Here is a 14,924-nt window from a genome sequence, read left to right as displayed (position 1 = left end):
ATCTGACAAACCTGTTCCCGGTAATTTAAAACTTTTTTTAATGTCCTCTTTAAAAATTGAAGAATAAGAAATAAAATACATAAAAATGATATTTTTTTAGGGCTTGAGCAAAGACATGCTTCAAAACATAAGCTTACATTTAAAACCTGATGACGAGTTACCAACAACTCAGAAGGAAATTTATGAACAGGTATTAATCAGTAAAAGTTATAGCAAGTGCATATCTATTTGGTGAAATATACTTAATTATACGTGGTTTTTTACAATAGTTTCAAAAAAATTGAATTTCTATTCCGGTAAATGCAAGAAATCTGTGTTTCCAACCACGACACCTTAAAAAGACTGTTATCAAAATTTTTTATTACTCTACGCGATGCAATACACGCGTTTTGCTTTAGAGAGAAATTTATAAATATTTATTATAAAACGTTGCAAAGTTTAAAGAAAAATACAGTTTATTGCTGTCATGGCTCGTATAAAAACATTACCGTAAGAGAAGTCAACAAAAACCTTAGGCATCATTGTGCAATGGTTATTATTTCGAGACAAGTTCAGGCTATTCAGGTGATTTCTGGAACTATTTTATTTATTGTTTATAGTATCAAATACTGATTTTTCTTATGTATTTGACCAAATTTCTAAATGAAAATTTATCAAGAACTACATCTTCTTCAACTTTTTGAACCACTTTAAAAGAAAGATGCTAAATTTGTAGCGCTTAACACAGTAACGACGCGAACGGCTCTTAAGACTTTTACTGCAATATATCAAAAATTTCTAACGGTAAACTTACGAATCAACATTATTAAATGGCATTACATTTCCTAACAATAAATTGTTTAAAATTTTTTTTTATTTCTCTAGAAAGCAAATAATACTACAAAACAAATATATTCTAAGGAGACTATTAAGATACTGATATTCAATTGTATTGGTCCCTATTATTATAATCATTACGAGTTGTTACATGTAATGCTTTGATCACTAAGGTCTTTACCATGAATAGTGTTTTGTTTTTTCAAAAATTTCACTGATTAAAATTTTTTGATGGTGACTTATTCAAAGATTTTTCAACTTAGGTATGTAATGACAGAGTTGCTTACTTCGGACAGGCTACGTATCGGCATCCCACAATAATTGAAAAACTATGCATACTAATAGCATTTCCGCAAGATAGACTGAAACAAATAGGTATTGCGGTCAGAAAGGGCCATCCTGTCTATGGATTTTTCAATTATTTGTAAGTGTCTTTAAGTAAAAATTATCGTTGACCAGTAATTAATATAAAATTTTCTTTCAGCATAAGAAAAAGTATTGAACATGGCGCACTAGCTAGACTAAACGATATACGTCATTTCAAGGAAAATATTGAAAAAAAAAATACATTTACATCTTTTGGTATAAGAGAGGTTATACCCCTTTTTGTAATCATATTTGTCGGATGTGTCTTGGGTTTAATTATACTTATTTTCGAAAAGTTATACCAAATATTAAAACCAAAAATTTCAAGAATAATTGTAATCAAGAATAAAAAAAGAATTCGACCCCTTCCTGATTGTCAACGGAAACCTTCTCAAGGAATGGAGCTAAGAAAACGAAATGTATCTGTAATTGAGGACGAAATTGAAAGTGCACCTCCTCTTGGTGAAGAAGACGAAGACGAGATAACATCGGAGCCACGAGATCGACGGGAACCTCCTTTTTTGCCCTTCATTCTCTGAATTTTAAATAGTGTATTTTTAGTTGAAACTTTGCCTGGCTTCGCAGGTACCTCGCCCGTTGTACTTGTCCTAGTACTACCATGTACAAAAGCTACTACTACTAAGTTTTTTCGAAAGGTCTATATACTTTTTTTGACTGCGTGGCTATCAATGTATGTTACCAGTTTGTTGCTAAGAATTTAGAAATTAATTGTCAAAAACGTTACTGAACTTTAAGACTTTGAGGGTTTTTAAGACTTTAAGGGATTCTTATTTATGTCAGAGTGTAATTGAGTGTTACTAAAAGATATTGATTAAGTGTTTACAAGAAATGCTTTACAACAAAAACCTATTTGGATATTTATTTACAACTAAGTAATCAAGAAAATTTTAGAAGTTTTCAAAATAGAATTACAAAAAATTTTTGGATACATTTAAAATATCTTAATCAAGTGAACAAAAATAGGTTATTAGCAAGATGATATGGCTTTCTGAAAAATGACGAAGAATATGTTTCAAAATAAAAAATTAAAAAAATAATATTTAAGATAGTTATGTATTAGTGTGCCTTAGATATTACTTCAATTCATACAAATGCGCGATTTTGTTGTAAATAGATTCAAAGGATGTACAAGTCACGTCAGTTAACTATCAAAAATTTAGGTAGATAATATTATTGTTTTAACTAAGTTATTGCTATAAAGAGGATTCACAAACATTTTTTATTGCTTGCCGACATGTGACGTGAATGCGAAAAAATTCACGAAATTATAATTTAATTGTATTGAAAAAAATTTCAAAATTAAATAAATACGGCTATACATTAGGCTAATAATTCTTATTAAAAAAAAAAATCAAAAATTTTTTAGACCAATACAGGCAAAAAGATGGGTCAGTTAGATTTATTAACGAATACGTCTTAAAACGATGTTATACAATTGAGAATTGGAATGCGTTAAGATACTTAAAAAACACCAATCAATACTATTAATATAAGTTCACCACGTTTTTGTATACATTATGAAGAAATAACAATAAGTCTGATAACGATGTGATTCCTAAAGTGAATAAAAAAAATCATGTAATTGGGGAAAAAGCCAGATATATTAGACAATACTAATGTGACTATAAATTACAATCAACGTTTGGTCTTAAAAATGCTGTACATTATATTCAAAGGTCAAAATATAAATCAGGAAAAAGATGTATGCGACTTATGTAATACTTGAAAATTTTTTATATATGTACGCGTTTACTCAAGTGTGAGTGCCAACCCGCGACCGTTTGTGTGTTTTTGTACTATGTGTCTATTTGTATAAAATTATTAGTCTTTGCTGAAATTTGACTAACCCTCTTGGTTAGACACCTTTTTCAGTCTAACGTGCTTGTGTTCTCCGATTTAGTGGTATTTTTTGAAAACCACATTTCTGAATTCTCATTGTAACTTTTTTTTCTTTTTTTTTCTCGTGGACCACGGTACACTTAGGTTTTTTGATAAAACTTGAAGAGATCGGCACATTAGTCGATGAAATGTTACCGGAACTATAGTGAGTTTCACTGTATCATGTGTCTTAAAAAATAATAAATTTTTTATACATTTTATTTATTTAATAACTGTACCTTTTGTCATTTGCTTTAATAAAAATTAATAATAACCAGACAGTTAAAAAAAAAAAAATTAAGTGAATGAAATTTTACCAAAAATCATGTATGGGCAGCGTGTCACCCGTTAAATTATCAACGAAAATAAACTGAGTGGAAAAAATAATGGATTACTGATTTAGTTATACCTTCATTATTATATTAACTTTATAAATAAAAATGACTATTTCATTAATCTCAGGCTTTTCAACTATGACACAATGTACTTTGACTACTTACTCCTTTGTTATGATAGATGTTTGGCATAATGTTCTGAGGGTACATGATAGCTAAGAATTAACCATCTCAATCAACTGATATCTTTTTAATTATTTTTAAGAGGTATCAAATGTCATCATTATAAAAACACTTTTACGTCAAACTATTATATTTAATTTTTCAATGGATTCAAAATATCTATTTAATTAGCACAATTAGCTATTTTAACAAATTAATCTACATACTCAGATATGTCATCAACTGTTTATAACTTATATTTAATATTTTATTTTTCTAATTATTTTATTTTAAAGAATATTCAATACTTAGTTAAACTGAACTAACTGGTCTACGTCAAAATTTGTATGAGCAGTCATTGATACTTGAATAAAATTAGGTACGTATGATTTCGTACCTCTTTGTAAACAAAAGAAAATAATAATCAACGTACAGAGATTTAGCATCAAGTGTATCAAACTGTCTTTATAAACCAAGTTATGATAAGCAAAAATGATGAAAGACCGTTTATGTATAACTATTACAAATGCATAAGATTAAAATTATGAGCCATTCATAACAATGAAAAGATTAAAGTCAATCATAATAATTAAAAAAAAAAAATTATTATGTTAACAATAATATTTATAAGTACAAATAAATCCTGGTGCATTGACTATTTTTGTCTTCCTATCAACTGGCCGTTTATTTCAGAATGATGACGATCTGACGTTAGTATACCGTTGGAATCTAGGTAATTCATAAGTGAAATATGAGATGTTAATTTTTTATTCTGCTGTCTGGAAAATAATTTTTAAAGGGCTTCCAGATTATGTGATTATTTGAATCGTAAATTCAATGAATAAGTCACCAATTTCAAGATAAACTCATCAATAGTTGTTTCAAAATTGTATTATGTGTTCCATCCACGTTTTATAGTATTTAAATTTAAAAATTTCTGCTCATCATTTTCTATAAACAAGTGCAATGTTGTATGCGATCAAGGACCTAAAATTTCAAGGAGACACCATTTGATCTTAGGAGAAGTTTTAAGTTTTTCCCAAATATCACTCCCGCCCCTTGTGTTGATTGCAGATCACTTAAAGAGGTGGGCATCGAGATTAGAAATTGGCCATCAGGGATCGAGGGCTTAGTTGTAGAGCTTCACAAAAATACAAGTGCCTATGTGCGGGACACTTACCCAAGTTGGTCTTAGGGAAAAAGGGGGTTTATACCAAAGATTATATTATTTACTATTTCTTAGCGTTTTGGGACAAAGTTTTTTTTGTTTAGAGATTTTGACGGCAACTGTAAATATTAAAGCGTTCAGAGAACTTGCAAGAAATACTAACGCGTTTTTTGCAATGATTACGTGCTATATTGTTGGTTTAAAAATAGTAACTAACATTTTTTATGGCTTGAAGAATATTGGAATTTATAAATATGTGATGTACTTAGCATCTCAGAAACAAACCTTGAGAAAACTTTCCCCAAATTTTGGTGAACGAAGAAATATTTTTATTCCTGAATTTCAACGTTCAAAAAATTAATGCATTAGTTATCGCGACAAGTTCTCTTTTTCTCGCCTACAGTAAATGAGCTGGGGTTCGTAATAGATGCTTGCCGAACAAGTTAAATGTCGACGATGGTGAATTACTCTAGAAAATAAGATGTTATGAAAAATTTCAGTTTCAGAACCAAGAGTTAGCAGCAGTACTTTACCTCAAAAGAAAAAAGGTTTGATGTAACTCTTTATTAAGCAAGAAATTCTTTTTACGATCCAAACGGCTATCTTAGTTTAAATATTTTTTAATATTTACATAGCGTTCATTTTAAGTCGAAGTTGCATTATTATTTTTTTCTTTTTTTTTCACTTCCAGATTTGTGACTAAAACATGGTTGAAAAGTCATAAATAATTGCAGTGCATGATTTTAATCGATTTGTATAGGCTTTGTTGAAGCATTGAAGAACTGATCGAAATTTTATGGAATTTGATGAATTTAAGTACAAGTTTCTTAAAAAATGGAAGATTTAAGGCAATATAGTATAGAACAGGCACGTGCTTATAGTATGATAGAGCCTACGCGTTAAGAAGATATCGCAAAATAGGAAAGCAGTCCATCCATTACTTCCCCCATCACATTGAATCAGCCCGTATTCATTGCTTTTAAATAGTGATTTTGGTACTACATTGGACGAGGCTAGTAAGGTGTGACCTTTGATAAGTTCTATTATAGTTTTACGTTTAATTAGTTGAAATTTTGTATAGTGCTATTTTCATAGAAAGAATATGTGCCGCACCTGGACTGCACGAAGTACAACCGAGAGAAAATTATTTTTCAAGTGAGTACTTATTTTATTAATTTTTTCCTTAAATAAGCACCAGGTATCGAAAAAGGGGTTAATAAATGTCGTCTAAGTTTAATCAATAATTTTGTCATGTTTATCTAAAAAAATTGCCAAATTAATATTCATTAGGTTTTTTCAACTCAAAAGCATTGAATTTCTTTATAAAACTTTATTATATTTGTAGGTTGTAGGGAGGGACATTATAGTTAAGGCAACACCAGAAGAACAGCACGAGAAGGGCTTGTACAAGAAGTTGAGTGTCTCCGACCCATTCGATTTGGAAAAGGCCAAGGTATTATTAAGTTCAGATAAAGCGTTAATTTTGTATGTTCCTAAGAATAAAATGGCAGTCGACAATCAAACTGGTAAATTGCTTAGCCAAGAAAAAAAGGAAATCCAAGAAGAGAATTACTAAAAGAATGTTTCTACATCATTCGATTTACCGTTATTAAAAAGCGCATGTTTTAATTATGTGAAGTGTCTTTAACACTTTAATCCCCATCAGAATACAAGTCATTTTTAGCTGATAATAATCAGTTAATAAATTTATAAGGTATCGTATGATATTATTCTTAAATCTCAATAGATAGTTATTTTTTTTTGAAAGCTTAGAATGACGTGGCGGTCATCATTAAGTCTATAAGCTCATACTCATTATTTAAAGAAATCGATATCAAAACAATTGTTTCAACACCAATATCCCATCCAACAATATACACTTAGTAACCAATTTATTATTACAAATAGTTTATTATGTTCGAGTTTGCAAAGGCTTCGATTTACGAACCAAGAGGTTTATAGCACAAGCCGAAGGCGACGGCATAAATAAGGTTCGTAAAGAAGCCTTTTCGAACGAGGTTGGTATACCATTTTTCCGCCTGAGAACCCAAAATCAAGCGGTGAAGGTGCTTTTTTGCAGTAAGAAGGCGGAAAATACATGTTTCTTGTATGATGGCTTGCTGGTATAAAATTGAATATAAAGCTAGAATCACTCGCAAAAAAATATAGCTATCAGATACATATTTATGGTCATTACCAACGGATCTAGTCAGGCATTTAATGAAGAGAGAAATCCTTCTCTTAAAGGATACTATAATTTTTTTTCTGAAAGTCTCTAAAAAAAACTCTGAAAGTGAGTTTTGTCTGTCACCGTTTCAGTGTTCTAATTGGTGAGCATGAATATCTTCTATTGTATAGTTATTTGCTCAAAATATGACATTATTTTTTAGAAAATTATAATTTTAAGAGATAACAAGGTAATAGTTAAAATTTAAATGAGTGCGTAAAATAAGTAGACAAAATGCAATTTGCACAGAGTAATTTTACTGTGAGCTACATTGATGAGACAAAGTTTGCATAATATATTATTGTGAAATCATATATTATTTTTAGTTTCTTTTAAACAGTATTTCATATTAGACTTGATATTGTTTTTAATTTTAGATTTATAAAAAAATTGACTAAAAGAATAAACAAGATTCAGCTGTTCATGGGAGCGTCGTCATATAATTCGATTTTCTCCTGAAAACGGAATTTCGGTATATGAAATAGAATCGTGGGGCTTGAAAGGGTAGCACAACATGACGTGGTTTTAGTCGACTACGGTACTTCAGCTAAACAACTTGTCAGCCCCAATTGATCAGTTTAATCGAGTACGACAATACATCGTCTGACTTACAAAGGGACTCAGTGTTTGTTTTACCAGTAATTGTTGGTGAAGTGCATGTTTTTCGATTTGACGCACTTTATTTTCCATCTTCCATGTACAATCGTTTCATTCAGTGGAGTACGGCTAAGTTAAGGGAACTTTTAACCGTTTTTAACTTACCAAGAGTTACGGGCTATCAAGTAAGTGCTAAAATGCATTTTTTTTTTAATTAAGTCAAAAATACCATTCGGGAAGTGGTTTTGTAAGCAATTAAAGTTTAAAAATTCGTACCTCATCTTCATTACTAATTATGTCCAAGAGTTGAGTTGAGTATATACGCAGTATGCTTATGCCGGTATTTTTAAGTAAAAAAAAACTCAAAACAAAACAATGAATTTTGGATTATAAGTGACGGTTTATGGAAACTTAACGATAAATAATCATCACGTGTCTACAGAGGCTGGCATCAAGTTCTAGCGAAATGTTATATATTTTAATAGCAAAAATATTAACTATTAACGATCGGTGGTGACAGTAAACTAAATCCTAAGAGATTGTTTATTATTGAGTGAATACATAATTTTTCACATGGTCCTTGTATCTTTGCCTTATTACTATAACTAGTAGATTTGGAATCTCTAATGTATAAAATGAATGAAAAATTTAAATTTATTTTGCTTTTTTTTATTACTATGAAATTATATGGACAAACAGTGATAACAAGTTTCTACCTAAATTATTTTTGTAGAAAGAGGTGGCTTACATTGTTCACTAAACATTCGTTTTATCAAGAAAGTTAACTGTTAAAATCTGATGAAGTGACAAAAAGGATTAAACAAATTATGTAACATATCATTATTGAAGCTCTTAATTAAAGGACATAAAAAATATAATTAGTTTTGAATTAAAATTGAGATAGCTTATTTTTTTAACCCAAAAGTTTAAAAGTACTTTTTTAACTTCTTAATCAGATATCACTTTTATTTCCTCGCTGATGTTATTAAATATAAATTATTGACACCAAAAATCAAAGAATACAATTAAGATGAGTTTTTACATTACAATTTTCTATGCATAGTTTTTATACCAGGGATAACATGTGTCAATAGTGATATATGAAAAAAACATTTCAAACATTATAATAGTGCTTAATTAAAGTTAAGCTAATAGTTTTGTGCTAACTTCATAGCAGCAGTTATTATTTATACAATGTAATAAGTTCTAAAGTTTTATATCAATACCAAAATTATTTCTGCAGTATCAAGAGTGAATTAATTGAATCAACATCCAATTATAAAATAGAGAACGTATGACTGGATATGATAATGTTTAATTTTTAATGTTAAAAAAAGTCGTTCATTTCCGACCTCAAGCGTTTTTGAGGGTTGGGTGTGCCATCCCTCCGTTATTACCTTACGTCCCTTGGGCCCTGCTTTGCAGATCCCTCGGGCCGCAAAATAGCCCCAGAGACAACGGCACTTATCCCAAACAAAAACTACTAAATTTTGCAACATAATTTTGCCTTTCTGAAAGACGTTAATCGAAAATTACTAGACACTATTTTAAACTATAATTGAAACAATTGTGCTATTATTCAGTAATGTTTACAGGGATTTCTTTTTTTAATGAAATCCATTACTAAAATATCGTATAAACTTAAAAATGTATTATTGACCATTTTCTTATTGATGTGAAAATCTTATGTGTTTTAACAAAGAATTTTTTTTTAAATTACTATTTTAACCATACATAATAAGATTAATTTCATAAAAAAAACAAATCTTACATGCGAAATTCTTAAATTTTTTTTCATTGTCCATCATCATGTATAAATCAATGATACTGATTAAAAAGTTAAAGTAACAAATAACTAGCCTACAAGTTTCTGTTTTCTAAACATAAACATAGTTAAGTTATGTTGTAAAGGCACAGAAAATACAAACTTCTGGTGGGGGTAGAGAAAAAATAGTTAAATGCAAAATACGTTTCATGAATTTTATATCATAACATTTAATTAATTTCTTATCGCTAGCATAAATGTTTTTTCATTTACTTAGCAAAATTATTTATAATCAGATCCATTCGTTTAGTACTCCCAAATAAGATTTTTCAATTATAACAAATGTGATATAACTTGATACATGTTTCTAAAACAAAATTATTTTTCACTTGTGGTGAGATATTTTTACCTTGAAACTTTCACTGTACCCTTGGTAGGAATATAATAGAGTTCGCTTTTGGTGCACTTTCAACCAGAACCATCATGAGAAGTCTATCCTTGCACTGGTGACATGCACTATCATGTACAAAAACGATAATTTTGTTTTATCTATGTTTTTTATATCTTTTTGTTTCAGACCGTGGAGAAAATCCATATCTTTTGTGAACGCATTATAATTATAAAATAGGCAAATTCCAATTAATTTATCTGTAAGAACTCTTTTAGTTTTCACTGCTTTTCATGAAGAATTTATTATAACTTTTTTTGTGGTTGTGCTATAAAATCTTTATAGTTTCTGATTTTTCTTTTCAGTCCAGAAAAATGAAGACTATTTGTTTAATTTTGATTTCATTCGTTTTTCCATTAATTTCGGAAGAATATTCCACAAGCAGTGAAAGAAATCACGTTAAACTAATAACTGACTTGGAAAAGTTCTACAACATCAGAAGTACAGGAATAATTTACAATGGATTTAAGCGTAAGTAATAAATAGCGTGAGCCTATAAGAATTAAATTTTTTTTTTTTTTCAATTAAAATCTTGCTTGTACTTCATCAGATGAGTACTTTGTCATGGAAATGGTTAGGGAACTTTCTCGCTCGTTACACTTTTCGGTTGTCGTAGAAGTTTCAGAGTTGCGAGTAAAAATTCCAATAATAAAAGCCGATTTGCAAACTTTATTTGCTATTATTTTAAGCACTGACTATGACTTGGAAAAGTTTGTTGACTTTGCGAAAGAGAATGACATGTCTTTTCATATGTGGCTGCTGCTATTTTCTCAGGAAATGCAGAATGTCTGTCACAATCCAAAAGATAATTTTTTGGAACTAAACTATGCCAGTCAGGTGCTGGTCAAGTGCGGTGGGAATCAAATGATAAGGGAATAGTACGCTACAGAACCAATGAATATATTGCATACACCAGAATTCCTCGAGTGGGGAGAAGAAACTGGTTTGGTAGTCAATACCAATCAAAACTTGTATCAGAGAAGAAAAAACTTAACAGGTGTGACAGTAACAGTCAATTTTGAGGTAATGAGTGTGTCGTATTAATAATTATTATTTGTCCAAAATATTTTTGCATACAAACAAAAAATTTTTTGTATGATATCCTTTGTAGCCTACGCAAAAGGAACGTACTGTATTTGGACATGCTGAGCTTATTAAAGAGGCAGCATCATATATGAATATAACTTTAGCGAAGCATAATGATTCACGGAAGACCTCTGATATCATTTGTAGTTTAGAATTATCTAAGAAAGCTTTTCAAAATTTTGATATCACGGTCACAACTGTCGAGCGCAGACACGTATTGATAATTAAATATCCCAATGCGGATATTCCATGGAATGCCTATTTTGATGTAACAATTTGTTTAATTATCGTTGTTATCTGTTATTTCATTCTATTTGTAACTTAATTATTACAATTTTTTATAACAGGTTTTCAACAGTTCAATTTGGGCCTACTTGATTTTCCTGGCCACTGTCACACCAACATTTTTTACTGTGATCGCAATTTCGCATAATCGCTCAAATAACTATAGAGTATCGCTATAAGACAGTAACATGCATGTATGGCGGATTCTGGTTCATCAGGAACATCCGGGTAATTGGTTTATAGGATTATCTTTTGTTTCATAAATATTCCATAGAACGATAACGTACAAAAAGTACACAGTATGTAGTAAGAATAAAAAAATGATTCACTAGTGATAACCAACATTTATAAGTACTTAGAAACCAAACCAAACAAAAATAGAATGTTTTCATTGTTTGTTTACATTGTGTTCTGCGAGTGGTGTGAAAAAATAAAAACTTTCAACTGTATAAAAATTGATTTAGTTCACTAGAACGAATTTGAAATAAAATTTTTTTTATAATTATGCCTTAGAAAAACCATAATGTATAAAGAGTATTAAGTATTTAGTACAAAACGAAAAACGACACACTGGTGATAACTGACGTATATGAGTACTCAGTATCCAAACCAAACAAAAAAAGTATGTTTTAATTACTCATTTAAATTGTGTTTAATTGGAGTAGTAAATAACAAAAGTTTTTATCTGTATGAAGGTTCTATTTGCTTTACAATAACGAATTCGAAATTTTATTTTTTTGACACGATCGTAATTAAAAAAAAAGTATCAAAAGTGCCAAACGCTGTTTTGAAACAAGTTCTGTACACATATTTTCTAAAGTATTTTATTTAAGCACTATGTTCTATAGATTTTTTTCTTAATATATGATGAAATATCATTTCATGATAAATTTTGATTTTTAAAAATCCACCGATTAATATGTTGATTGTATCTTTTATTTTCACAAAATTTACAGAGTTACATCTAAGGTGTACATCGTTCAAATTGGCACAACTATCACTGTTATTATCATCCTTAATTTTTGTCTCGTCATACTCGGGATGTTTTACCAGCTTTTCTACAGTTTTCTCACCAACAATACCTTTTCAAGATATTCATGGATTCATCAAGGATATAACGTACAAACTGATTATTAAGAGAAACACAACACTGACTAAACTGTTTCCGGTAATTTTAAACTTCTTTAACTGCCAGTCGAAGGATGGAAATAAAGAGTAATGATGTTATTTTATTCTTTTAGGGTTTGAGTAATGATATGCTTCAGAACATAAGCTTACATTTCAAAAATAGTGACAAGTTACATACACTCGAGGAAATAACAGAACAGGTAACAATTAGTGATAGTTATCGCATGTGCAAATCTATTTGGTAAAATATGCTTGACTATACATATGTTTTTCACAATATTTTCGTAAGAATCGAATTTCTAGTACTGTGAATGCAAGAAATCCTTATTTTTAACCACGATATCTTAAAAAAAGTGTGTTATCAGAAATTTTTATGATTCTAGGCAGTGTAGAACCCACGTTTCAGTGAAACGAGATTTTTGTTGAATATTTTTTATAATACTTTGCGAAGTTTTACTGTGGTTTTATGTTTAACAGCCATAATACAAATATCATAAATTTTTCATCTAGATGAACTTACTAATAGATACGAAAAAGCCGTGAGGTAATTAATGCCTTAAAAAAAAAAAAACATTTTTAAATAGTTATTGTTAAAAAAAATAATGATCATTTCTCCAAATTACATAAATTAGTGTATGAATGATAAACTGCAAAAGGGGGGTTTGATACATTGACAGTCCACTTTAATATCGTAATCAAATTATAGATGTTTATTCCAGACACGATTATGTTGACGACAGTAATATAGCTTATTGCAACCATTCTTATTATTTCGACAATTGTGACAGCCGGCTCATCAACCAGACAATTTGTTTCAACTTTTTTCATGTTTTTTTTTTTTTGTAATTGTAAAAATCCTAAACAGTTGAAGTTAACCTCGCTGGAATACACATTGATGGTTTTAATACCAAAATGATGTGCACTATTTGGGACTCCTAGTGCCCGCACCTCCCCACCATAGTTTTAAGTGGAATCAAAAAGTAAAGCTGAGAATTCCTAATTAATTTTCTTCATGTATGGTCATAAAGAATTAGCAGGGGTTCCTGGAGATACATCTCTGCTGTCTGCACGTCACGTGCACATGTAATTTATGGTCATGTTACTAAACGAATATATTTTTTTTCTATCAACTAAATAGTTTTTGATGATAAAAGTTATTTAGAAAAATAAAATTAAAAACTCAATTTTTCGTAACTGCATGTCAGTAGCTTAAATACCGAGCTCATAGGCACTTTAGAAAGCAACGCCTAAGTTATTTTCGTGTTTATTAAAGTTAATATGCATCAGTAAGTGATCACGTTATTTTAAAGGGTCTGAAGGATGCAGTAAACTTTATAAGCTGAAAAAGTTCTCAAGTAGAAAAGATGTAATCTAGAGGAATGTTTATTTATAAAACAGATAAGTAAAATTACTGACAATTCTTGAACAAGATTGTTATAGTTTATAATGGTCAAGTTACGAGTTAGCGTTATAAAATATTATCACATTTCTTAACAATACCTTCTCAAAAACTTTTTTCTATATGTATATATTATATTAAATGATACTTCATTATACATAATTTAGTATTATTTTCCCTCCAAAAAATAGAAAAAAGTTTTAGAGAAGGTATTGTTAACAAATGTGATAATATTTTATAACGCTAACTAGTAACTTTACCATTATAAACTATAACAATCTTGTTTATGGATTGTCAGTAATTTTACTTATCTGTTTTATAAATAAACATTCCTCTAGATTACATGTTTTCTACTTGAGAACTTTTTCAGCTTATAAAGTTTACTGCATCCTTCAGACCCTATAAAATAACGTGATCACTTACTGATCCATATTAACTTTGATAAACACAAAAATAACTTAGGCGTTGCTTTCTAAAGCGCCTATGAGCTCGGTATTTAAGCTAGTGACATGCAGTTACAAAAAATTGAGTTTTTAATTTTATTTTACTAAATTACTTTTATCATCAAAAACTATTTAGTTGACAGAAAAAGAATATATTCGTTTAGTAACATGACCATAAATCACATGTGCACGTGACGTGCAGACAGCAGAGATGTATCTCCAGGAACCCCTGCTAATTCTTTATGACCATACATGAAGAAAATTGTTTTGGAATTCTCAGCTTTACTTTTTGATTCCGCTTAACGCTATGGTGGGGAGATGCGGGCACTAGGAATCCCAAATAGTGCACATCATTTTGGTATTAAAACCATCAATGTGTATTCCAGCGAGGTTAACTTCAACTGTTTAGGATTTTTACAATTACAAAAAAAAAAAAACATGAAAAAAGTTGAAACAAATTGTCTGGTTGATGAGCCGGCTGTCACAATTGTCGAAATAATAAGAATGGTTGCAATAAGCTATATTACTGTCGTCAACATAACCGTGTCTGGAATAAACATCTATAATTTGATTACGATATTAAAGTGGACTGTCAATGTATCAAACCCCCCTTTTGCAGTTTATCATTCATACACTAATTTATGTAATTTGGAGAAATGATCATTATTTTTTTTAACAATAACTATTTAAAAATGTTTTTTTTTTTTTAAGGCATTAATTACCTCACGGCTTTTTCGTATCTATTAGTAAGTTCATCTAGATGAAAAATTTATGATATTTGTATTATGGCTGTTAAACAT

General features: G+C 29.6%; 1 protein-coding gene across 1 annotated transcript; it reads left to right on the top strand.

The window, feature by feature from the left end:
• Window positions 1–6,322, top strand: LOC149372850 (uncharacterized). The gene is made up of 5 exons (XM_089598007.1): window positions 1–20; window positions 101–190; window positions 1,080–1,240; window positions 1,301–1,409; window positions 6,092–6,322. The coding sequence occupies exons 2-5, from the start codon at window positions 116–118 to the stop codon at window positions 6,320–6,322; spliced, it is 576 nt and encodes a 191-aa protein (XP_089454133.1). The 5' UTR covers window positions 1–20; window positions 101–115.
• Window positions 6,323–14,924: the final 8,602 nt, after the last annotated feature.

Source organism: Copidosoma floridanum, unplaced genomic scaffold (genome assembly GCF_036245765.1).
Source record: "Copidosoma floridanum isolate Cflo_tuat_1 unplaced genomic scaffold, Cflo_Japanese_pri ptg000126l, whole genome shotgun sequence".
NCBI classification, from domain to species: Eukaryota; Metazoa; Arthropoda; class Insecta; order Hymenoptera; family Encyrtidae; genus Copidosoma; species Copidosoma floridanum.
Note: the sequence above shows the minus strand (reverse complement) of the source record. Positions and strands in the feature narration are given on the sequence as shown.